The sequence below is a fragment of the Calliphora vicina genome, chromosome 3, assembly GCF_958450345.1.
Source record: "Calliphora vicina chromosome 3, idCalVici1.1, whole genome shotgun sequence".
In the NCBI taxonomy this organism is placed as follows: Eukaryota; Metazoa; Arthropoda; class Insecta; order Diptera; family Calliphoridae; genus Calliphora; species Calliphora vicina.
Genome location: NC_088782.1, coordinates 117652277 through 117676139, shown reverse-complemented (window position 1 = coordinate 117676139; position 23863 = coordinate 117652277). Strand labels below are relative to the sequence as shown.

The 23863-nt window shown below is 26.6% G+C and overlaps 2 protein-coding genes across 2 annotated transcripts in view; one reads left to right on the top strand and one right to left on the bottom strand.

Annotated features, from left to right (window-relative positions):
• LOC135955983 (alanine--glyoxylate aminotransferase 2, mitochondrial) overlaps positions 1 to 23863 on the top strand; it is a 382980-nt gene that overhangs the window by 111459 nt on the left and 247658 nt on the right. The gene's annotated exons all lie outside the window — the stretch shown is intronic.
• On the bottom strand, positions 2339 to 3268 carry LOC135955710 (uncharacterized). Its single transcript, XM_065506068.1, has one exon. The coding sequence runs from the start codon at positions 3266 to 3268 to the stop codon at positions 2339 to 2341; it is 930 nt and encodes a 309-aa protein (XP_065362140.1).

Below are 23863 nucleotides of genomic sequence, written 5' to 3'. Positions count from 1 at the left end.
AATCTTAGTTTTACTGGCATTAATTATTAATCCATTGTCATGGCACCATTTTGTTGCTATGTTGAGCTCATTTTGCATAATATTAGTTGCTATATTAATGTCTTTGTTAGCAACAATAATGGCGGTATCGTCTGCATATGCAAATGTGTTACTGTTTTTCAGTATGCTGATTAAATCATTTGCATATAAAAGATACAGTATTGGACCTAATTTTGACCCTTGAGGAACGCCATGTGTGATGTCAATTTCTTTACTCATGCTAGAACTTATTTTAACTCTGAATCTTCTACAATTCAGATATGCTTTAAAGAAATTCAAACAATTACCTCGTATTCCAATTCTTTCTAGTGTATCTAAAAGCTTGTGGTGGTTCAAGGTGTCGAAAGCTTTGCTGAAGTCCACGAAAAGTGCTAGGCAATGTAGATTTTCACTTAGACATGTGTTTATGTGGTTTGCAAAGTTTCCGAGCAATTTATTGATGCTTTTGTTCTTTTGAAACCCATATTGGTGTTCATCAATTATTTTAAATCTTTCAGCAAAATCAGACAGTCTTCTCACCATCACTTCTTCCATAATTTTTTCGATAACCGGTAAGATTGATATCGGCCTGTAGTTATTGTAATCATTTTTGGTACCACTTTTGTATATAGGACGTACTATTGATATTTTAAATAACTCTGGAATGTTATTTTGATTTAAAATCATATTAATAATATTAGTTATTATTGGCGTTAGAGAGGTTGCATTGTTTTTTAGATCACGTGGTCTTATACCATCTATTCCTGCACTTTTATTTACATTAAGTGATTTTAATATATTATATATTTCGAGTTCGTTAGTATTTTCCACAAAAATCGAATTGCTAACAGCCTTTTCCGTATACGTTAAAGTTTTTTTGTTACATATATGTATGATTTTTTTAATATTTTGATCTAGATTAATAGCGAAATTATTTGAAATATCTTGCAGATTTTTGTTTTTGAAATTATTTATTATTGTTTCATCTAGATTTGTTATTTTTTTGCCGTTTATTTCATTTATAAGTTGCCAAATTATTCTCATATTACTTCTATTTTCAATAAATTGTTTTCTAAAGTAATTATTTTTAGTAAAATTAATTTTTTTATTTAATGCATTTCTAAATTGTTTATATTGCAGTTCATATTCTTTATTTCTTCTATTATTCAACCATTTTTTATAAAGTTTATCCCGTTTTTCACAGCACAATATTAGCTCATTGTTTATCCACGGATTTGTTTTTCTTGTTTTTTGTCGTTTTGCCACTATTGCAGATTTTGCATATATATCACGGAACTTTTCATTAAAGATATTAAACAGATCATTTACATTATTATGAATATTTATTAAATTGCACCAATTTGTTCCGTTTATTAATGTATCTACTTTTTTATTATTTATTAATGTTTTTTCAAAAAAAAGGTTTGGGTCTCCCTGGGAACCCGTAAAACAAGTAGGCGATCTCTGATTGTTTATATTATTGTGTTCTCTTTCATCATCTTCTACACAACAGAGAATACTGTAGTGGTCAGCTATTGTTGTTGTAATTACTGCTGCATAACCTGATGATTTATTTTTGTTGTCTCTTACAAAGCAGTGATCAATGCATGTACGTGTGTTTGTTTGTGCATTTTCACGTGTGCTCTCATTTATGACACTCTCTAAACCATTGGACATCATCATATCGATGTATTTTTTTGTTGTTAAATTGTTTTTTAATGTATCAATGTTTATGTCTCCTATTATTACAATTTCTTGTTTTCTTTTTATTGTGTTTATTACTTCGTCGAGCTCAGAGATAAATGCGTTTACATTGGTCGATGGGGGACGGTATACAGATAGAAGTGTGAGGGGTCTATTGTTTAGGATTACATCAATTTTTAACATTTCGAAGGAGTTTGTATTTGTGTTGTTGGTAGTAAAAGTTAAATGTTCTTTGACGTACACCGCAATACCTCCGCCAGAACCTTCTCTATTTATGAAAAGAGAGTTGAAACCATTTATTTTGTAAAAATTTGTTTCATTATCATGAATGTTCGTTTCGACAAGAACAATAATTTTTAATTTGTTTATTATGTTGTGTATTGTAGCAAGAAAAGAATTGAAATGTTTGCGGATTGAGCGTATATTCATGTGTAGAATTGTTAGTGGATAACTTAAGTATTTTTGATCAATTTGGTTGAAGCGTTTATGTTTTTCTTGTTTGAAGTTCATATTTATGTTTAATATTAATATAAAAAATAATAAGGATTTGAAAAAGAAAATGATTTTGTTTAAATAAAGTTTGCTTTTATAAAGAATTTAATTTTTTATTTATTTTTTAAATCGTTGATGCAATCAGTTCAATATCTGATGCATTAAATATTATGATGGGATTTGAAATTTCATTTTTTTTGGCGTAAATATTTCCATTTTTAATCCAAACATATCTCCAATTTGAATCCTTGGCTTTTGTTTTGGCCAACCATAGCAGACGCCGTTTATAAGGGGTTAGGTGTTCATTAACATATATAAATTTGTTGTTGGTATCTTCGTTTATTAAACTAGAATCAACTCTGTGGCGATTTATTTTTGTTAGTAGCTCTCTTTTTTTATTGACAGAAGTAAATTCAACAATAACCTTTTGCGATTTCTTTATAGTATAAGAATTGCTAATATCGTTATCATTTATCTCGACATTTAACGAATTGGCAATCTTTTTAACAACGTCATTCGGGTGCATATTTTTGTTTGTTACATTTTTTATTTCAATGTTTTTATTTAGGAGTTGTTGTTCTAGATCATTGATACGCTTATCCATCTCATTTATTTGTTTTTCCTTTTCTTTGTTGCTTTCGCGAAGCTCACTTACTTGATAGGTGAGAGTTGTAATGGAGTTGGTTATTGTTGTAATAGCTGTTTGTAGATTTGTGTTCATTTGAGTATTGTTTTCGATTATTGTTTTTGCAAGTTCTTGCATTGTGGTTTTTATGTCGTTTATGTCGGTTTTCATGGACGAAACATCTGTTTTGAATTCCTTGACGTCAGCTTTAACCATATAAACACTATTATTTACATCGTTTAGAGATAAAGAGTTCTTAAAGCGTTTGGCTTCATCATTCTCTTCATTTTCATCATCTCTTTGTTGTTTTTGGTTTGCTTGTAATGAGTAATCATCAACTATAATGTGATATGAGTTGTTGCTACTGGTGGATCCCTTGCGGGGCTTGCATTTTTGGCACTTCCAATCGGCTCTCCGCTCAGTATTCATTGTAGCATATGTTTTCTCCGAAAGGGGACAGCAAGTAGAGAAATGATATTGGGAATTACAAGAGTAACATTTTACGTATTTTGTTGGTAGGATTGTGTTACATTGTCCACAGACACTCATTTTTTTTATTCTTTTTTGTGTTTTATTCTTTTAAATTTTAAAGATTTGTATGTTTTATTTAAGGTTTTGTTTATTAACACAAATAGCACGACAATTTTAAAAATATTTGTACTGTTTTTTTTAATATTTAAAAGAAAATTGTTTGATATATTAGAATATGTTGGTTTAAAGTTTATTTTGGCGCTATATCACTGTTAATTTAGACACTTTGTGGAGCAAGTTAAAAAATCGACCGTTCGCAATGAAAAACAGTGTAACTAGAGTTCTAGTTCTAGTTCAGTTCTAGTTCAGTTCTAGTTCAGTTCTAGTTCAGTTCTAGTTCAGTTCTAGTTCAGTTCTAGTTCAGTTCTAGTTCAGTTCTAGTTCAGTTCTAGTTCAGTTCTAGTTCAGTTCTAGTTCAGTTCTAGTTCAGTTCTAGTTCAGTTCTAGTTCAGTTCTAGTTCAGTTCTAGTTCAGTTCTAGTTCAGTTCTAGTTCAGTTCTAGTTCAGTTCTAGTTCAGTTCTAGTTCAGTTCTAGTTCAGTTCTACTTAGTTCAGTTCTAGTTCAGTTCTAGTTCAGTTCTAGTTCTAGTTCAGTTCAGTTCAGTTCTAGTTCAGTTCTAGTTCAGTTCTAGTTCAGTTCTAGTTCAGTTCTAGTTCAGTTCTAGTTCAGTTCTAGTTCAGTTCTAGTTCAGTTCTAGTTCTAGTTCAGTTCAGTTCAGTTCAGTTCTAGTTCAGTTCTAGTTCAGTTCTAGTTCTAGTTCAGTTCTAGTTCAGTTCTAGTTCAGTTCTAGTTCAGTTCTAGTTCAGTTCTAGTTCAGTTCTAGTTCAGTTCAGTTCTAGTTCAGTTCTAGTTCAGTTCTAGTTCAGTTCTAGTTCAGTTCTAGTTCAGTTCTAGTTCAGTTCTAGTTCAGTTCTAGTTCAGTTCTAGTTCAGTTCTAGTTCAGTTCTAGTTCAGTTCTAGTTCAGTTCTAGTTCAGTTCTAGTTCAGTTCTAGTTCAGTTCTAGTTCAGTTCTAGTTCAGTTCTAGTTCAGTTCTAGTTCAGTTCTAGTTCAGTTCTAGTTCAGTTCTAGTTCAGTTCTAGTTCAGTTCTAGTTCAGTTCTAGTTCAGTTCTAGTTCAGTTCTAGTTCAGTTCTAGTTCAGTTCTAGTTCAGTTCTAGTTCAGTTCTAGTTCAGTTCTAGTTCAGTTCTAGTTCTAGTTCAGTTCAGTTCAGTTCTAGTTCAGTTCTAGTTCAGTTCTAGTTCAGTTCTAGTTCAGTTCTAGTTCAGTTCTAGTTCAGTTCTAGTTCAGTTCTAGTTCAGTTCTAGTTCTAGTTCAGTTCAGTTCAGTTCTAGTTCAGTTCTAGTTCAGTTCTAGTTCAGTTCTAGTTCAGTTCTAGTTCAGTTCTAGTTCAGTTCTAGTTCAGTTCTAGTTCAGTTCTAGTTCAGTTCTAGTTCAGTTCTAGTTCAGTTCTAGTTCAGTTCTAGTTCAGTTCTAGTTCAGTTCTAGTTCAGTTCTAGTTCAGTTCTAGTTCAGTTCTAGTTCAGTTCTAGTTCAGTTCTAGTTCAGTTCTAGTTCAGTTCTAGTTCAGTTCTAGTTCAGTTCTAGTTCAGTTCTAGTTCAGTTCTAGTTCAGTTCTAGTTCAGTTCTAGTTCAGTTCTAGTTCAGTTCTAGTTCAGTTCTAGTTCAGTTCTAGTTCAGTTCTAGTTCAGTTCTAGTTCAGTTCTAGTTCAGTTCTAGTTCAGTTCTAGTTCAGTTCTAGTTCAGTTCTAGTTCAGTTCTAGTTCAGTTCTAGTTCAGTTCTAGTTCAGTTCTAGTTCAGTTCTAGTTCAGTTCTAGTTCAGTTCTAGTTCAGTTCTAGTTCAGTTCTAGTTCAGTTCTAGTTCAGTTCTAGTTCAGTTCTAGTTCAGTTCTAGTTCAGTTCTAGTTCAGTTCTAGTTCAGTTCTAGTTCAGTTCTAGTTCAGTTCTAGTTCAGTTCTAGTTCAGTTCTAGTTCAGTTCTAGTTCAGTTCTAGTTCAGTTCTAGTTCAGTTCTAGTTCAGTTCTAGTTCAGTTCTAGTTCAGTTCTAGTTCAGTTCTAGTTCAGTTCTAGTTCAGTTCTAGTTCAGTTCTAGTTCAGTTCTAGTTCAGTTCTAGTTCAGTTCTAGTTCAGTTCTAGTTCAGTTCTAGTTCAGTTCTAGTTCAGTTCTAGTTCAGTTCTAGTTCAGTTCTAGTTCAGTTCCTACAATTTACTAAATCAAATATACCTCCATAATTTCTTTACTTTCCAAAAACACATGCATAAAAATTTCCACAAAAATCGTTTCCCCAAAAAAAGTTTGTTTCAAAAAACAAAACAAAAAAAAAACAAACATCAAAAACCAATAGAGACCAAAAATTATACCAGCGTATTCGTATGTATGAATTTTTAAACAACGATAGTAAAATTTTCGTTTTTATCATTTACTCCTTTTCTATCTTTTTTTTTATTGAAATGGCTTGAAACATAAAAAAACAATGTCCCTAAAGGACATTTAACGAAGCATTTTGTTGTACAGCTATCGCCTCATAGACTCGTTTAAAACTTTTTTTATTTGGGAAAAATTTAAAGTTTATTGTTACACAAATGCAAAAAGCAAATGGTTTGTTTCAAACAAAAAAAAAAAAATGTTTATTAACTGTATAATTTTGTCCAACCACCATGCCATACAAATACAAAGTTTAAGAGACCTGAAAACCTCTACATAATTTAAGGTACAAACAGAAAAAACCACAGGTCAGTCTCAAAAAGTCAGAGGCGAGACTATTATAATAAGATTAAGGGAAGGATTTAAAATTTCATTAGCTATTCCATAGGAAACTGGATTCCATTTAGTGCTATACTAAATGAACCGTCTCCCATTTCATGCTGTTCTATAGAAACCAGGTTTCTATTTCATGCTGTTCTATAGAAACCAGGTTTCTATTTCATGCTATTCTATAGAAACCAGGTTTCTATTTCATGCTATTCTATAGAAACCAGGTTTCTATTTCATGCTATTCTATAGAAACCAGGTTTCTATTTCATGCTATTCTATAGAAACCAGGTTTCTATTTCATGCTATTCTATAGAAACCAGGTTTCTATTTCATGCTATTCTATAGAAACCAGGTTTCTATTTCATGCTATTCTATAGAAACCAGGTTTCTATTTCATGCTATTCTATAGAAACCAGGTTTCTATTTCATGCTATTCTATAGAAACCAGGTTTCTATTTCATGCTATTCTATAGAAACCAGGTTTCTATTTCATGCTATTCTATAGAAACCAGGTTTCTATTTCATGCTATTCTATAGAAACCAGGTTTCTATTTCATGCTATTCTATAGAAACCAGGTTTCTACTTCATGCTATTCAATAGAAACCGTTGGCTATTTCATGGTATTCAATAGAAATCATTTGCTATTTCATGCTATTCAATAGAAACCGTTTGCTATTTCATGCTATTCAATAGAAACCGTTTGCTATTTCATGCTATTCAATAGAAATCGTTTGCTATTTCATGCTATTCAATAGAAACCGTTTGCTATTTCATGCTATTCAATAGAAACCGTTTGCTATTTCATGCTATTCTATAGAAACCGTTTGCTGTTCCATGCTATTCTATAGAAACCGTTTGCTATTTCATGCTATTCTATAGATAAGGTTTGATATTTCATGCTATTCTATAGAAACCGTTTGCTATTTCATGCTATTCTATAGAAACCGTTTGCTATTTCATGCTATTCAATAGAAACCGTTTGCTATTTCATGCTATTCTATAGAAACCGATTTCCCCTTCATTAAGTCTCTGTTTTGTTTTTGTTTACCTTTTTATACCCGGCTACTGTGAAATTTGTGTCTGTGAGAGTATAACGGTTTTTGTTATAACTGAAACTGTATGTGTTGTTGTTAGAGAGAGCGTGTGTGTGTGTGTGTGTTTGTGTTTGTGAGAGCGTGTATGTGAAACATAGACTGACACTGTGAATCAGCACGTGATTAATGGTCTTTAATTATGTCAAATAGTATAAAGTGTCTTTATACTCCTGTCACATGTGCAGGGAGTTTCTGTTTCTGGTTTGAAAGGGGAGAATATAAAAAAGGGAATTCTGTTTTTAAAATGAGTCTGCCCACTGTCAGTGAAACATGTGTATGCCGACATTTGCTAAAAACAAACACACAATCAGCCAAACATGTATAAATAATTGTTGGATATGGGAGTGAGAGTTGTGTAGGGGAATGTGAGATATGATTGTTATTGTTGTTGTTGTGTAAATGTATAGGTTTGATTGTTGGTAGGAAGGTAGACTTAAAACTCACTTTGTTTAAAGTGTCTCTAATTTGAATGCCTTTCATAGCGGTTTCTTAAACCCTGAGAAGAAATTATTTTCCGAATCATCGTTGAACATATCTTGGATTTTGAATAAACTTCCAAGATCTGCCTCGTCTATGTATGTTAAGTGTGCGGCATTTATGTAAAAAAGGCAATACAAGTTACGAAAAAAATATGACACCGTTAAGGGTGAAATGTCAACATGACATTTGGTCATATGTCTCTGTATATCAGGTTGATGTCGTTTCAGTTGTTGTTGTTTTTAACTAAACGTTTAACGTTTAACATTAATTTAAGTTTAAAAACAATATAAACATAAATAAATTTTAAACGTCGTCTGATTTCTGCATTATTTTTTTTGTTTTTTTTTCTACCTTTGCCAATGTGTCATTGTTAAATGTTGGTTTTCTACCCCCTTTTTATTATATTTTCTCTTCATTCTCATTACAGATTTTAGATAAAAAAACAATCATTTACATGCTTGTTACTTTCCGTAACAAATCAGAAAAAAAACTGAGTAACTCATTTCAAAATTTACAATGTCAGTTTTTAATACGGCTGATTGTGTGGGCGTATGTGGCTATGGCTTCTCTTTCTTTCCTTCCTTTAATTTGAATTTTTTTTGTTATTACAAATTTACGTATGTCAGTTTTAATAATGAAAGTGTCATAAATTATGTCACAGTTGATGAAAGGACAAGTATTCTGCAGTCAGTCATATGGCAGGTTAAATATTTAATGTTGTTTTATTACTAATTTTTGGAGATTTCTTTTAGCCAGAGTTAAAGTGAAATTTTTGTAAAAATGTTTTATGCCAAACTTGACATTGGTCATTATTTTGGTAGTAAATTTTTGTTTACATTAATTTAAGGTGTTTTTGTTTAAAGTGTGGGGAATAATACAAAATAATAAATATAAAATTATTTGAAAAGTTCTTGTGTTTTTTAAAGGTTTATGCCATCAGCAGATTTTCTAAAAAAATTTAATAAATGTTTCTGTAGTAAATTTTTAATCGAACAAATAATTCTACAGAAATATTTTTAAACAAACAATGTTTTCTATAGACAATTTTTAATTGAATAAAATAAAATTTTAATCAAAAACTTGTTATCAATTTTTAATCGGATAAAATTTAATCGAATATATTTTTTATATAATATTTTTAATCGAATTAAATCTGTTGTATCCATTTTTGAAACGGACAAAACTTTAATATACAATTTTTAATCGAATAAAATTTTCCATAAAAAATTTTTAATCGAATAAAGTTTTGTATATAGAATTTTTATCAAATAATATTTCTATAGACAATTTTTAATATGTCTGGAACATTTTTAATCGGTTAAAGTTTTCTAAAGAAAATTTTTAATCGAATAATATTTCTATAGACAATTTTTAATGGATTTATAAGTAAATTTTTTTATCAAATAAAAATTTCTATTTAAAATAAATTTTTTAATCGAATAAAACAATTAATTAATTTTTCTGTAGTAAATTTTTAATCGAATAAATATTTCTACAGCAATGTTTTTAAACGAACAAAAATTTTATCAATAATATTTAATCGAATGAATTAAAAAAAAAATTTGTTATCGATTTATAATTGCATACTATTTTCTATAAAATATTATTAAATTTTGGTAGACAATTTTGTATGGGATACAATTTTAATAGACAATTTTTAATCGAATAAAAAATTTATAGACAACTTTTAATCGAATAAAGTTTTTTGGAACTTTTTTAATCGAATAAAGTTTTTTGGAACTTTTTCAATCGAATAAAGTTTTTGTAAATACTTTCGAACAGATTTCTATAGTAAATTTTTAATTGAATAAAATAAAATTTTAAACAAAAACTTGTTATCAATTTTTAATCGGATAAAATTTAATCGAATATATTTTTTATATAATATTTTTAATCGAATTAAATCTGTTGTATCCAATTTTGAAACGGACAAAACTTTAATATACAATTTTTAATCGAATAAAGTTTTCCATACAAAATTTTTAATCGAATAAAGTTTTGTATATAGAATTTTTAGCAAATAATATTTCTATAGACAATTTTTAATATGTCTGGAACATTTGTAATCGCTTAAAGTTTTCTAAAGAAAATTTTTAATCGAATAATATTTCTATAGACAATTTTTAATGGATTTATAAGTCAATTTTTTATCAAATAAAAATTTCTATTTAAAATAATTTTTTTAATCGAATAAAACAATTAATAAATTTTTCTGTAGTAAATTTTTAATCGAATAAATATTTCTACAGCAATGTTTTTAAACGAACAAAATTTTTTTTCAATAATATTTAATCGAATTAATTTTTCTGTAATAAATTTTCAATCGAATAAAAATTCAATAGAAAATTTGTTATCGATTTATAATTGCATACAATTTTCTATAGAATATTATTAAATTTTGATAGACAATTTTGTATGGGATACAATTTTAATAGACAATTTTTAATCGAATAAAGTTTTTTGGAACTTTTTTAATCGAATAAAGTTTTTTGGAACTTTTTCAATCGAATAAAGTTTTTGTAAATACTTTCTAACAGATTTCTATAATAACTTTTTAATTGAATAAAATAAAATTTTAAACAAAAACTTGTTATCAATTTTTAATCGGATAAAATTTAATCGAATATATTTTTTATATAATATTTTTAATCGAATAAAATCTGTTGTATAAAATTTTGAAACGGACGAAATTTTAATATACAATTTTTAATCGAATAAAATTTTCCATAGAAATTTTTAATCGAATAAAGTTTTGTATATAGAATTTTTATCAAATAATATTTCTATAGACAATTTTTAATATGTCTGGAACATTTGTAATCGCTTAAAGTTTTCTAAAGAAAATTTTTAATCGAATAATATTTCTATAGACAATTTTTAATGGATTTATAAGTCAATTTTTTATCAAATAAAAATTTCTATTTAAAATAAATTTTTTAATCGAATAAAACAATTAATAAATTTTTCTGTAGTAAATTTTTAATCGAATAAATATTTCTACAGCAATGTTTTTAAACGAACAAAAATTTTTATCAATAATATTTAATCGAATAAATTTTTCTGTAGTAAATTTTCAATCGAATAAAAATTCAATAGAAAATTTGTTATCGATTTATAATTGGATACAATTTTCTATAGAATATTATTAAATTTTGATAGACAATTTTGTATGGGATACAATTTTAATAGAGAATTTTTAATCGAATAAAAAATTTTATAGACAACTTTTAATCGAATAAAGTTTTTTGGAATTTTTTTAATCGAATAATTTTTTTTGGAATTTTTCAATCGAATAAAGTTTTTGTAAATACTTTCTAACAGATTGCTATAGTAAATTTTTAATTGAATAAAATAAAATTTTAATCTAAAACTTGTTATCAATTTTTAATTGGATAAAATTAAATCGAATATATTTTTTATATAATATTTTTAATCGAATAAAATCTGTTGTATACAATTTTGAAACGGACAAAACTTTAATATACAATTTTTAATCGAATAAAATTTTCCATAAAAAATTTTTAATCGAATAAAGTTTTGTATATAGAATTTTTATCAAATAATATTTTTATAGACAATTTTTAATATGTCTGGAACATTTTTAATCGGTTAAAGTTTTCTAAAGAAAATTTTTAATCGAATAAAAGTAAATTTTTTATCAAATAAAAATTTCTTTTTAAAATAAATTTTTTAATCGAATAAAACAATTAATAAATTTTTCTGTAGTAAATTTTTAATCGAATAAATATTTCTGCAGTAATGTTTTTAAACGAACAAAAATTTTTATCAATAATATTTAATCGAATAAATTTTTCTGTAGTAAATTTTCAATCGAATAAAAATTCATTAGAAAATTTGTTATCGATTTATAATTGCATACAATTTTCTATAGAATATTATTAAATTTTGATAGACAATTTTGTATGGGATACAATTTTAATAGACAATTTTTAATCGAATAAAAAATTTTATAGACAACTTTTAATCGAATAAAGTTTTTTGGAACTTTTTTAATCAAATAAAGTTTTTTGGAATTTTCCAATCGAATAAAGTTTTTGTAATTTTAATCGAATAAATATTTCTGCAGAAATGTTTTTAAGTGAACACAGATTTCTTTAGACAATGTTTAATCGAATAAAGTTTTCTAGAAATATTTTTATTTAAGAAAATTTGTAATCACATAAAAATTCAATAGGAAATTTTTAATAGGTTTTTATTCGGATCAAATTGTCTATAGACCTCATTAATCGAATAAATGTTTGTATAAAATTTTTAATCGAATAACATTTTCTGTGGCCAATTTTTAATCTGATAAAATATTAATAGACAATATTTAATCGAATAAAAATTTCTATAGACAAATTTCTATAGACAACTTTTAATCGAATAAAGTTTTTAAACGAAATTTTAGTAAATTTTTAATCGAATACAAATTTCTACAGAAACGTTTTAAAACGAATTTTTAATCGAATAAAGCTTTCTTGGAACACTTTTACACGGTTAAAGATTTCTAACACAAAATGTGTAATCAAATAAAATTTGAAAAGAAAATTTGTAATAGGCTTTTAATCGGATAAAATTATCTATAGAATATATTTTTATATACAATTTTTAATCCATTAAAATTATCGGTAAACAATTTTGAATCGGATAAAGTTTTAATCGAATAAAGATTTCTATAGTAAATTTTTTATTCGAATAAAAATTTCTATAGTAAATTTTCAATCGAATAGAGTTTTCTATAGAAAATTTTTAGTCGAATAAAGTTTTCTATAAAAAAATTTTAATCGAATAAAGATTTCTATAGTAAATTTTTAATCGAATAAAGTTTTCTATAGAAAATTTTTTATTCAAAAATGTTTTCTTATAATATAATTTTTAATCGAATGAAAAATAGTTTTGAAAATTATTTAATAGAATTATTATTTAATAATTTTAATCGAATGAAAAATAGATTTGAAATTTTTAATTGATTTAATTAGCCATAAAATAAAGATTTTTTTTAGAAAACATTTTTAATCGAATAATATTTCTATAGATTATTTTTAATAGATTTCTCTAGATTTTTTATAAAATATAAAAATCCATTTAAAATATATTTTTAATCGAATAAAAAATTGTATAACAATTTAAATCAAATAAAGTTTTCTTGGAACACATTTAATCAGTTAAAGTTTTCTATAGAAAATTTTTTTTTTAAATAAAAATGTTAATCGAATAAAAAATGTCTAATTTTTATCGAATAAAAATTTCCACAGAAATGTTTTAAATTTTTATAAAATAAACTTTCTATTTAAAATAAAATTAGAAATAAAAATAAATAAAATTAAGCGATTAAAAAATTGTATAACAATTTGAATCAAATAAAGTTTTCTTGGAACACTTTTAATCAGTTAAAGTTTTCTATATATTTCTAATTTTTTTTTAAATAAAAATTAATAAATTTTTATTACATAAAATTTTTTAATCGAATAAAAAATGTCTATAGTAAAATTTTAATCGAATAAAAATTTCTATATACATATGTACAATGTTTAATCGAATAAAGTTTTCTTGGAACATTTTTACTAGGTTAAAGTCTTTTAAAGAAAATTTGTATTCAAATAAATTGGTTATCGATTTGTAATCGGATAAAATTTAATCGAATATATTTTCTTATATACATTTTTAATCGAATAAAATTTTCTGTAGCCAATTTTGAATAGTATAACATTTTAATAGACAATTTTTAATCGAATAAAAATTTCTATACCAAATTTTTAATCGAATAAAATTTGTATACAGAACATTTTGAGTTGAATAAAGTTTTCTATTGTAAATTTTTAATCGAATCAATTTTTCTTAGAACACTTTTAATCGAATATTATTTTTATAGATAATTTTTAAATGAATGAAAAATTGCCATCAAAATTATTTAATTGCAATGAATTGTAAATTAATTAATGTTACTAATACGTATACGTGTTAAATGTTAAATAATTCCATATTAATCATACGACACCTTGTATGGCCGATACTAAAAATGGAAATCATTATGTAATTTCTTAACCACTCGTCCAATTGAAAAATGTTATATACAAAAGTTATAGAGGAAATTGTAAGCTTTTAGAGAATTATAGCCGGGAGATCACCGGTAACATATAAGTTGAAATACAGAGTGTGACAGGTGACCATATCGATTAGATTTATTCTTATTACTGATAAAATGCAAAAAAGTCTTTAAATTTCTACAGTAAATTTTTAATCGAATAAAGTTTTCTAAAGAAAATTTTAAATTTTTCAATGCATATTAGCAATTTTATTCAAATTTGTTTTAATAAAATTTATCCGTTATCATTTTAAATTTATATCCCATAAACTTAAATAAAGATTTGTCTCATCTCCCCAACAATACACACACAAAAAGATTCCATTTACATGCTTATTGAAGCTTAAAAATTGTTCGGACACAAAATTTAACAACATGCATGCATGTATTAAGTTTGATATGGGCAAAAAATATTCGAAATTGCATTAACTTTGACAATTGAATCCCTCATACCCAGGTACCTGATTTCCAAAAAAAAAGAACAAAATTGCTTTAATGCGTATCGATAAGTATTAAAGGCTACAACAATATAAAAAAAAATAGTACCAGAGCAATAATAAAACATTTTGTTAGGAAAAAAATCCTTGTAGCATGTGAGTCAATCTTAAGAGTAAGTAACAAACAGGCAACATAAGGTGTAAGAAAAACCAAATGTTCATAGACAAATAACTGCAATAAGTTAAGCAAAGATAACCCCGGAAGGCAAAAAGCAAATATAAAAAAAGTATTTACAAGATTGGAAAAAAAAAATTCATATAAACAAAATACACAGGAAGAAATTCTAAAATTCTAGTTTTAGTATAAAAACGTGGTTTTAGTATAAAATCATGGTTTTAGTATAAAAACGTGGTTTTAGTATAAAAACGCGGTTTTAGTATAAAAACGTGGTTTTAGTATAAAAAAGTGGTTTTAGTATAAAAACGTGGTTTTAGTATAAAAAAGTGGTTTTAGTATAAAAACGTGGTTTTAGTATAAAAACGTGGTTTTAGTATAAAAACGTGGTTTTAGTATAAAAACGTGGTTTTAGTATAAAAACGTGGTTTTAGTATAAAAACGTGGTTTTAGTATAAAAACGTGGTTTTAGTATAAAAACGTGGTTTTAGTATAAAAACGTGGTTTTAGTATAAAAACGTGGTTTTAGTATAAAAACGTGGTTTTAGTATAAAAACGTGGTTTTAGTATAAAAACGTGGTTTTAGTATAAAAACGTGGTTTTAGTATAAAAACGTGGTTTTAGTATAAAAACGTGGTTTTAGTATAAAAACGTGGTTTTAGTATAAAAACGTGGTTTTAGTATAAAAACGTGGTTTTAGTATAAAAACGTGGTTTTAGTATAAAAACGTGGTTTTAGTATAAAAACGTGGTTTTAGTATAAAAACGTGGTTTTAGTATAAAAACGTGGTTTTAGTATAAAAACGTGGTTTTAGTATAAAAACGTGGTTTTAGTATAAAAACGTGGTTTTAGTATAAAATCGTGGTTTTAGTATAAAATCGTGGTTTTAGTATAAAATCGTGGTTTTAGTATAAAATCGTGGTTTTAGTATAAAATCGTGGTTTTAGCATAAAAACCTGGTTGTAGTATAAAAACCTGGTTTTAGTACTAAAACCACGTTTTAGTATAAAAACCTGGTTTTAGTACTAAAACCACGTTTTAGTATAAAAACCAGGTTTTAGTATAAAAACGTGGTTTTAGTATAAAAACGTCTTTTTAGTATAAAAACGTGGTTTTAGTATAAAAACGTGGTTTTAGTATAAAAATGTGGTTTTAGTATAGAAACGTGGTTTTAGGATAAAACCGTATAGTATAAAATCAGGATTTTAATATAAAATCAGGATTTTAGTATAAAAACAGGGGTTTAGTATAAAATCAGGATTTTAGTATAAAAACAGGGGTTTAGTATAAAATCATGGGCTTAGTATAAAATCTGGATTTTAGTATAAAATCAGGATTTTAGTATAAAATCAGGATTTTAGTATAAAATCAGGATTTTAGTATAAATTAGGGTTTTAGTATAAAATCAGGGTTTTATTATAAAATCAGGGTTTTTATATAAAAACGTGGTTTTAGGATAAAAACGTGGTTTTAGGATAAAAACGTGGTTTTAGGATATAAACGTGGTTTTAGGATAAAAACGTGGTTTTAAGATAAAAACGTGGTTTTAGGATAAAAACGTGGTTTTAAGATAAAAACGTGGTTTTAGTATAAAAACGTGGTTTTAGTATAAAAACGTGGTTTTAGAATAAAACCGTATAATATAAAATCAGGATTTTAATATAAAATCAGGATTTTAGTATAAAAACAGGGGTTTAGTATAAAATCAGGATTTTAGTATAAAAACAGGGGTTTAGTATAAAATCATGGGCTTAGTATAAAATCAAGATTTTAGTATAAAATCAGGATTTTAGTATAAAATCAGGATTTTAGTATAAAAACAGGATTTTAGTATAAATTAGGGTTTTAGTATAAAATCGGGGTTTTAGTATAAAATCAGGGTTTTTATATAAAACGTGGTTTTAGGATAAAAACGTGGTTTTAGTATAAAACGTGGTTTTAGTATAAAAACGTGGTTTTAGTATAAAAACGTGGTTTTAGTATAAAAACGTGGTTTTAGTATAAAAACGTGGTTTTAGTATAAAAACGTGGTTTTAGGATAAAAACGTGGTTTTAGGATAAAAACGTGGTTTTAGTATAAAAACGTGGTTTTAGTATAAAAACGTGGTTTTAGTATAAAAACGTGGTTTTAGTATAAAAACGTGGTTTTAGTATAAAAACGTGGTTTTAGTATAAAAACGTGGTTTTAGTATAAAAACGTGGTTTTAGTATAAAAACGTGGTTTTAGTATAAAAACGTGGTTTTAGTATAAAATCGTGGTTTTAGTATAAAATCGTGGTTTTAGTGTAAAATCGTGGTTTTAGTATAAAATCGTGGTTTTAGTATAAAATCGTGGTTTTAGTATAAAATCGTGGTTTTAGCATAAAAACCTGGTTGTAGTATAAAAACCTGGTTTTAGTACTAAAACCACGTTTTAGTATAAAAACCAGGTTTTAGTATAAAAACGTGGTTTTAGTATAAAAACGTCTTTTTAGTATAAAAACGTGGTTTTAGTATAAAAACGTGGTTTTAGTATAAAAATGTGGTTTTAGTATAGAAACGTGGTTTTAGGATAAAACCGTATAGTATAAAATCAGGATTTTAATATAAAATCAGGATTTTAGTATAAAAACAGGGGTTTAGTATAAAATCAGGATTTTAGTATAAAAACAGGGGTTTAGTATAAAATCATGGGCTTAGTATAAAATCTGGATTTTAGTATAAAATCAGGATTTTAGTATAAAATCAGGATTTTAGTATAAATTAGGGTTTTAGTATAAAATCAGGGTTTTATTATAAAATCAGGGTTTTTATATAAAAACGTGGTTTTAGGATAAAAACGTGGTTTTAGGATATAAACGTGGTTTTAGTATAAAAACGTGGTTTTAAGATAAAAACGTGGTTTTAGTATAAAAACGTGGTTTTAGTATAAAAACGTGGTTTTAGTATAAAAACGTGGTTTCAGTATAAAAACGTGGTTTTAGTATAAAAACGTGGTTTTAGTATAAAAACGTGGTTTTAGTATAAAAACGTGGTTTTAGAATAAAACCGTATAATATAAAATCAGGATTTTAATATAAAATCAGGATTTTAGTATAAAAACAGGGGTTTAGTATAAAATCAGGATTTTAGTATAAAAACAGGGGTTTAGTATAAAATCAGGATTTTAGTATAAAATCAGGATTTTAGTATAAAATCAGGATTTTAGTATAAAATCAGGATTTTAGTATAAAATCAGGATTTTAGTATAAAATCAGGATTTTAGTATAAATTAGGGTTTTAGTATAAAATCGGGGTTTTAGTATAAAATCAGGGTTTTTATATAAAACGTGGTTTTAGGATAAAAACGTGGTTTTAGGATAAAACGTGGTTTTAGGATAAAAACGTGGTTTTAGTATAAAAACGTGGTTTTAGTATAAAACGTGGTTTTAGTATAAAAACGTGGTTTTAGTATAAAAACGTGGTTTTAGTATAAAAACGTGGTTTTAGTATAAAAACGTGGTTTTAGTATAAAAACGTGGTTTTAGTATAAAAACGTGGTTTTAGTATAAAAACCAGGTTTTAGTATAAAAACCAGGTTTTAGTATAAAAATGTGGTTTTATTGTAAAAACCTGGTTTAGTATAAAATCAGGATTTTAGTATAAAATCAGGATTTTAGTATAAAATCGGGGTTTTAGTATAAAATCGTGGTTTTAGTATAAAATCAGGGTTTTAGTATAAAATCAGGTTTTATTATAAAATCTGGGTTTTAGTATAAAATCAGGTTTTATTATAAAATCTGGGTTTTTGCAATAAATACTTTTTATCACTTTATCTTTCACTGTAAACTCATTTCCTTTCTTGTTTAACATTTCAGACATATTTAAAGCTTAATATCTCTATATAAAGTAAAAGAAAATGGCAGAAAAAAATCATCAACAGCCAACCATTCAATCGAATAACCAGGAATAGCAGCAACTACAACATGACCAAATGAAAATCACAAGAAAAAAAAAATTGATAAATAAATTGCATTGGATTAGGCTTTATTGTGTTGTGCAGTTTTTATAAACGATTTTTTTTGACATTTTCTTTATTTTTTTTTCAGTTTTTTGCTCTCGTCCTTACACTTTTACTACAACTTGGTCTAATCTCAAAGGTTTTTGGTAGTTTGCTGTCTAAGGACTTTATTTGATTTCAAAGAATTTGGGGGGGACACAAGAAAACTAACAAAAATATTTTTTATCTTTTGTCTTTGTTCAAAATAATGTTAAGCAATTTTTCAAAAAAAGTTGCAAAGAAAAAAAAATCAATTGACGTAAATCTTTTATGGCAAAACATTTTATGTCTGCTACATTAAATGACTAGAAGGCTTTTTGTTCTCGGTTTTTTTAAATATAATTACAGCAATAATATTATCAACAAAATAGTTTTTTAATTTGTTTAAGTTAAGTTTTCTGTTTTTATAAATAATACATTTAAAATATTAATAAAGTTTGTTGGAAAGAACTCAAATCATGGGAAAATTTCATAAAATTATATAAATTGACTTTAGTTTAGATCATATTTATAAAGGTAAGGTTGCATACCACAGCGCCAGTTATGCTTTTCAAAAGTAAGTTTTTCTTGTATTTAATACAATAATGTTTATGGTTCTAAAAGAGTTTATTGCAAAAGGTTTCATAATTTTGTTAGAAAACTAAATTAACATTATGATAGAAAGGCAAATCTGTAATTTTATAATGATTTATTTTGAATTTTGCATGAATTAATGTTACTAATACGTATACGTGTTAAATTCAAAATAATTACATATTAATCATACGCCACATTGTATGGCCGATATTAAAAAATGGGAATTATTAATTAATTTCTAAACTACTGGTCCAATTGGAAAATGTTATATACAAAAGTTATAGAAGAGATTGTAAGCTTTCAGAAAATTATAGTCAGGAGGTCTCTGTTTGTACATAAGCTGAAGGGTAGGGTGTAACAGCTCACCTTAACGATTGTGATAATCGTATTTAAATATTTCTTTAAATCTTCAAAACTTTGCTAAAAAAATCTTTAAATTCAAATTAAAAATTCTCACACTTTTTTAGTTTTCTAATTAGAAAAACTTATGCGAAAAACTTTTCCCCCTTTTAGCAGGAAATAGCGGATTACTATACGAGTAAAATTATCTATGTATGTTTAAGCAAATGTGTACTAATCCTTAATTGAAAATAAACACACAAGGCAGCAGCAACACACACATGCTCTTACAAACTGACTACTAGTCTACAATATTTTGGGGTAATTCAAAGAAAACATGTTGCGGAAAAATTTATCATAGAATTTACATTTTTCGCAAAATAATAACACGATGAAAAGTTGTTGCTGTCACCAACAATAACAACAACAAGCACGCACATATGGGCATCAGCAGCAGCAGCAACAACAACAACCTGCCTGATTATTTTTATTATAAGGACTCTTTGTAAGGATAATAGCACTGCTAGACTAAACACACTCTTACCGAAAAACACATTTGTGTTTGGCTACGACACAATCGAAACATTTTCAAATTATTTAAAGTTAAAAAGTTGTAATCAAGATTTATAATTTTTTTTCCTCATTTTACATTATTGTTTTTCTGTTGTCTTTATTCATATGTACTATAAAAAGGACACATTCAATAAATTGAAACACATAATAAAAACAGGAACAAGAAAAGAAAACTAGAGACAGAGTTTTGTTAGAGCAGCTATAAAATAAATAAATACTTGTATATCCAACCGAAAAAACAATAAAATCCTTTCGCGAGTGATTTATGCCATCAAAGATTTAAAGATAAATACATGAGACTACAATAAAATACTAAAAATAAAACGGGAAAAAAAACAAATCTAAAAACTTAAATAAAAACAAATTAAACTATTTCGCAACGAATTTAAGATATACTCCATTGTTTTAGTATAAAAACGTGGTTTTAGTATAAAATCAGAGTGTTAGTATAAAAACCAGGTTTTAGTATAAAATCAGATTTTTAGTATAAAAGCCAGGTTTTAGTATAAAAGCCAGGTTTTAGTATAAAAACCAGGTTTTAGTATAAAAACCAGGTTTTAGTATAAAAACCAGGTTTTAGTATAAAAACGTGGTTTTAAGATAAAAACGTGGTTTTAGGATAAAAACGCGGTTTTAGGATAAAAACGTGGTTTTAGAATAAAAACGTGGTTTTAGAATAAAAACCAGGTTTTAGTATAAAAACGTGGTTTTAGGATAAAAACGTGGTTTTAGGATAAAAACGTGGTTTTAGTATAAACACGTGGTTTTAGTATAAAAACGTGGTTTTAGGATAAAAACGTGGTTTTAGTATAAAACCGTGGTTTTAGGATAAAAACGTGGTTTTAGGATAAAAACGTGGTTTTAGGATAAAAACGTGGTTTTAGGATAAAAACGTGGTTTTAGGATAAAAACGTGGTTTTAGGATAAAAACGTGGTTTTAGGATAAAAACGTGGTTTTAGGATAAAAACGTGGTTTTAGGATAAAAACGTGGTTTTAGGATAAAAACGTGGTTTTAGGATAAAAACGTGGTTTTAGGATAAAAACGTGGTTTTAGGATAAAAACGTGGTTTTAGGATAAAAACGTGGTTTTAGGATAAATACGTGGTTTTAGGATAAAAACGTGGTTTTAGGATAAAAACGTGGTTTTAGGATAAAAACGTGGTTTTAGGATAAAAACGTGGTTTTAGGATAAAAACGTGGTTTTAGGATAAATACGTGGTTTTAGGATAAAAACGTGGTTTTAGGATAAATACGTCGTTTTTGGATAAAAACGTGGTTTTAGGATAAAAACGTGGTTTTAGGATAAAAACGTGGTTTTATGATAAAAACTTGGTTTTAGGATAAAAACGTGGTTTTAGGATAAAAACGTGGTTTTAGGATAAAAACGTGGTTTTAGGATAAAAACGTGGTTTTAGGATAAAAACGTGGTTTTAGTATAAAAACGTGGTTTTAGGATAAAAACGTGGTTTTAGGATAAAAACGTGGTTTTTGTATAAAAACGTGGTTTTAGTATAAAAACGCGGTTTTAGTATAAAAACGTGGTTTTAGTATAAAAACGTGGTTTTAGTATAAAAACGTGGTTTTAGTATAAAAACGTGGTTTTAGTATAAAAACGTGGTTTTAGTATAAAAACGTGGTTTTAGTATAAAAACGTGGTTTTAGTATAAAAACGTGGTTTTAGTATAAAAACGTGGTTTTAGTATAAAAACGTGGTTTTAGTATAAAAACGTGTTTTTAGAATAAAAACGTGTTTTTAGAATAAAAACGTGTTTTTAGAATAAAAACGTGTTTTTAGAATAAAAACGTGTTTTTAGAATAAAAACGTGTTTTTAGAATAAAAACGTGGTTTCAGAATAAAATCGTGGTTTTGGGATAATAACGTGGTTTTAGAATAAAAACGTGGTTTCAGAATAAAATCGTGGTTTTGGGATAATAACGTGGTTTTAGAATAAAAACGTGGTTTCAGAATTAAATCGTGGTTTTAGTATAAAATCGTGGTTTTAGTATAAAATCGTGGTTTTAGTATAAAATCGTGGTTTTAAAATCAGTTTTAACACATTGAGGTAGGGTATTAAAAGGAAACTTTTAACATAAACACCAGGCATATATGGCTGTGTGATAAGTGGAAGGACAGTTTTGGATATCTCAATAGCCAGGAGAAGTAGCCTTGAAGAAATATTCTGAAAATAACAAATTTTGATTTAATTTGATTCAAAAAAGAATAAATTTGGATGATAAATTTCTATAGAATATTTATTTGAGACAACAAATATTGTAAAGAATTTAGGTTTGGAAGAAAAACAAAATCTTTTATAATCACTCTTTTCGTGAACTTATCCTTCCCCGTTTTTAAAAGCCAAACAATGCCGGCATTAACACGTTTAAACATGCAGTAAATTGTTGGTTTTTTTAGGGATATTTTTTGCTTCAAACTTGAAAAGCAAAAAGAAAAAAAAAAACACCAACTCTGTCACTATTGGTAAATATAAAATGTAAATACTTTATTATTTGTACACATACATCACTTTTGCAACAAGGATAATTCCTTAGAGTATAACAATGTCCTTTTTTGTTATTGTTATTGTTGTTTTGCAGACCTTATTCAGGGCCATTGTTAAACTTTCATTTAAATTTTGTTTACCAGAGATTTTTCGAAACAGAGACGTGGTAAATGTAAAGCAATAGTTAAGCTGCAACATCCTTCACAATGTTAAGAATCTGTTTTTGTTTTGCAACAATTTTCCTAGCCTCAAATCCAATGTCATCTAAACAATTTTTCTTCTCACCAGTGGAGATGCAAGGAAAAAATACAATGAAAACTTATTTACACTGTTTATTTAACACGAATCTTTGGCATTTCTTTGGTCCTTGCTGCAACTATTGCTGGAGGGCTAGCAGATGTAAGGAAACAAGTTTGAACCAGAGTTTGCATTCTATAGCCTGTGATTTTTTTTAGCATAAATACACATATTAGTTGTAAATAATGTTGTCAGTCCTTTTCTTTATTTTTTTTTTTGCAAAGTATGTAAATCTATTTGGTGTAAATAAAACTTATTTCTAGTGAAGGAACTGGGGAAAATGAAAGGTTTGAAAAAAAATTGTGCCAAAAAACACTTCTAAGCTTTTCATTCATGCATTGGCACAATGTCAGCCATATTTATAACACAGACAGTCAGATGGAGGGACGGACAAAATAAGCTTCTTCAAGGATTTATTGGTTAAATGGACAGATTTGACTACGTGCGTCTCTATGGTAAATAAAAGATTTTCTTGTCTTCTTTTTATGCACTTTTTTTTATAGAGTTTAAATAAAAACAAGCAGGAAGCTGTAATAAACATAAAAGGTCATATTAGTGCAACAAAAAAATCTCTAAAAATTGAGGATATAGGAAGTTCAATAAATATTCATTAAACACTGAGAAAAATAACTGTGAGAAACCTATCAAAATCTATAAAAAGTTTAGAGGAATCGAAACTAGCAAAAAAAATTATAGTCAAAACTAAAAGATAATTTTCTTTAGTAAACCATTTTATCTAGAAATATTTCTCAGTGTTTTTCTATCAGTTATTTTCATAGTTTTTCATTCCCTGAATAGTTCGAATGCATTGGCTGCTTTTACGAATATTGATGAATGTTAGAAATGCTCGTATGTTTAGTTTAAAGCGGCATTGAATGGCAATTTTTCAAGATTTACAACTCTAAATCGACAGAGGAAAAAACAATAATAGCCAAAAACTTACATGCTCCTATGTGGAGTAAAAAAAAACTAAAATGAAATATATTTAAATTTCCACAGACTAAAAAAAATCGTGTGTGACTAGGAATAATTTTATTCATACTTAAAGGCAATTCAAGTGAAAGGATATTTGAGTAAAAAAAGGATAAAAAAACGAAAAATGAGAACTAATAAAAGACAAATAAATTTTATTCTAAAACCTGGATTTTATACTAAAA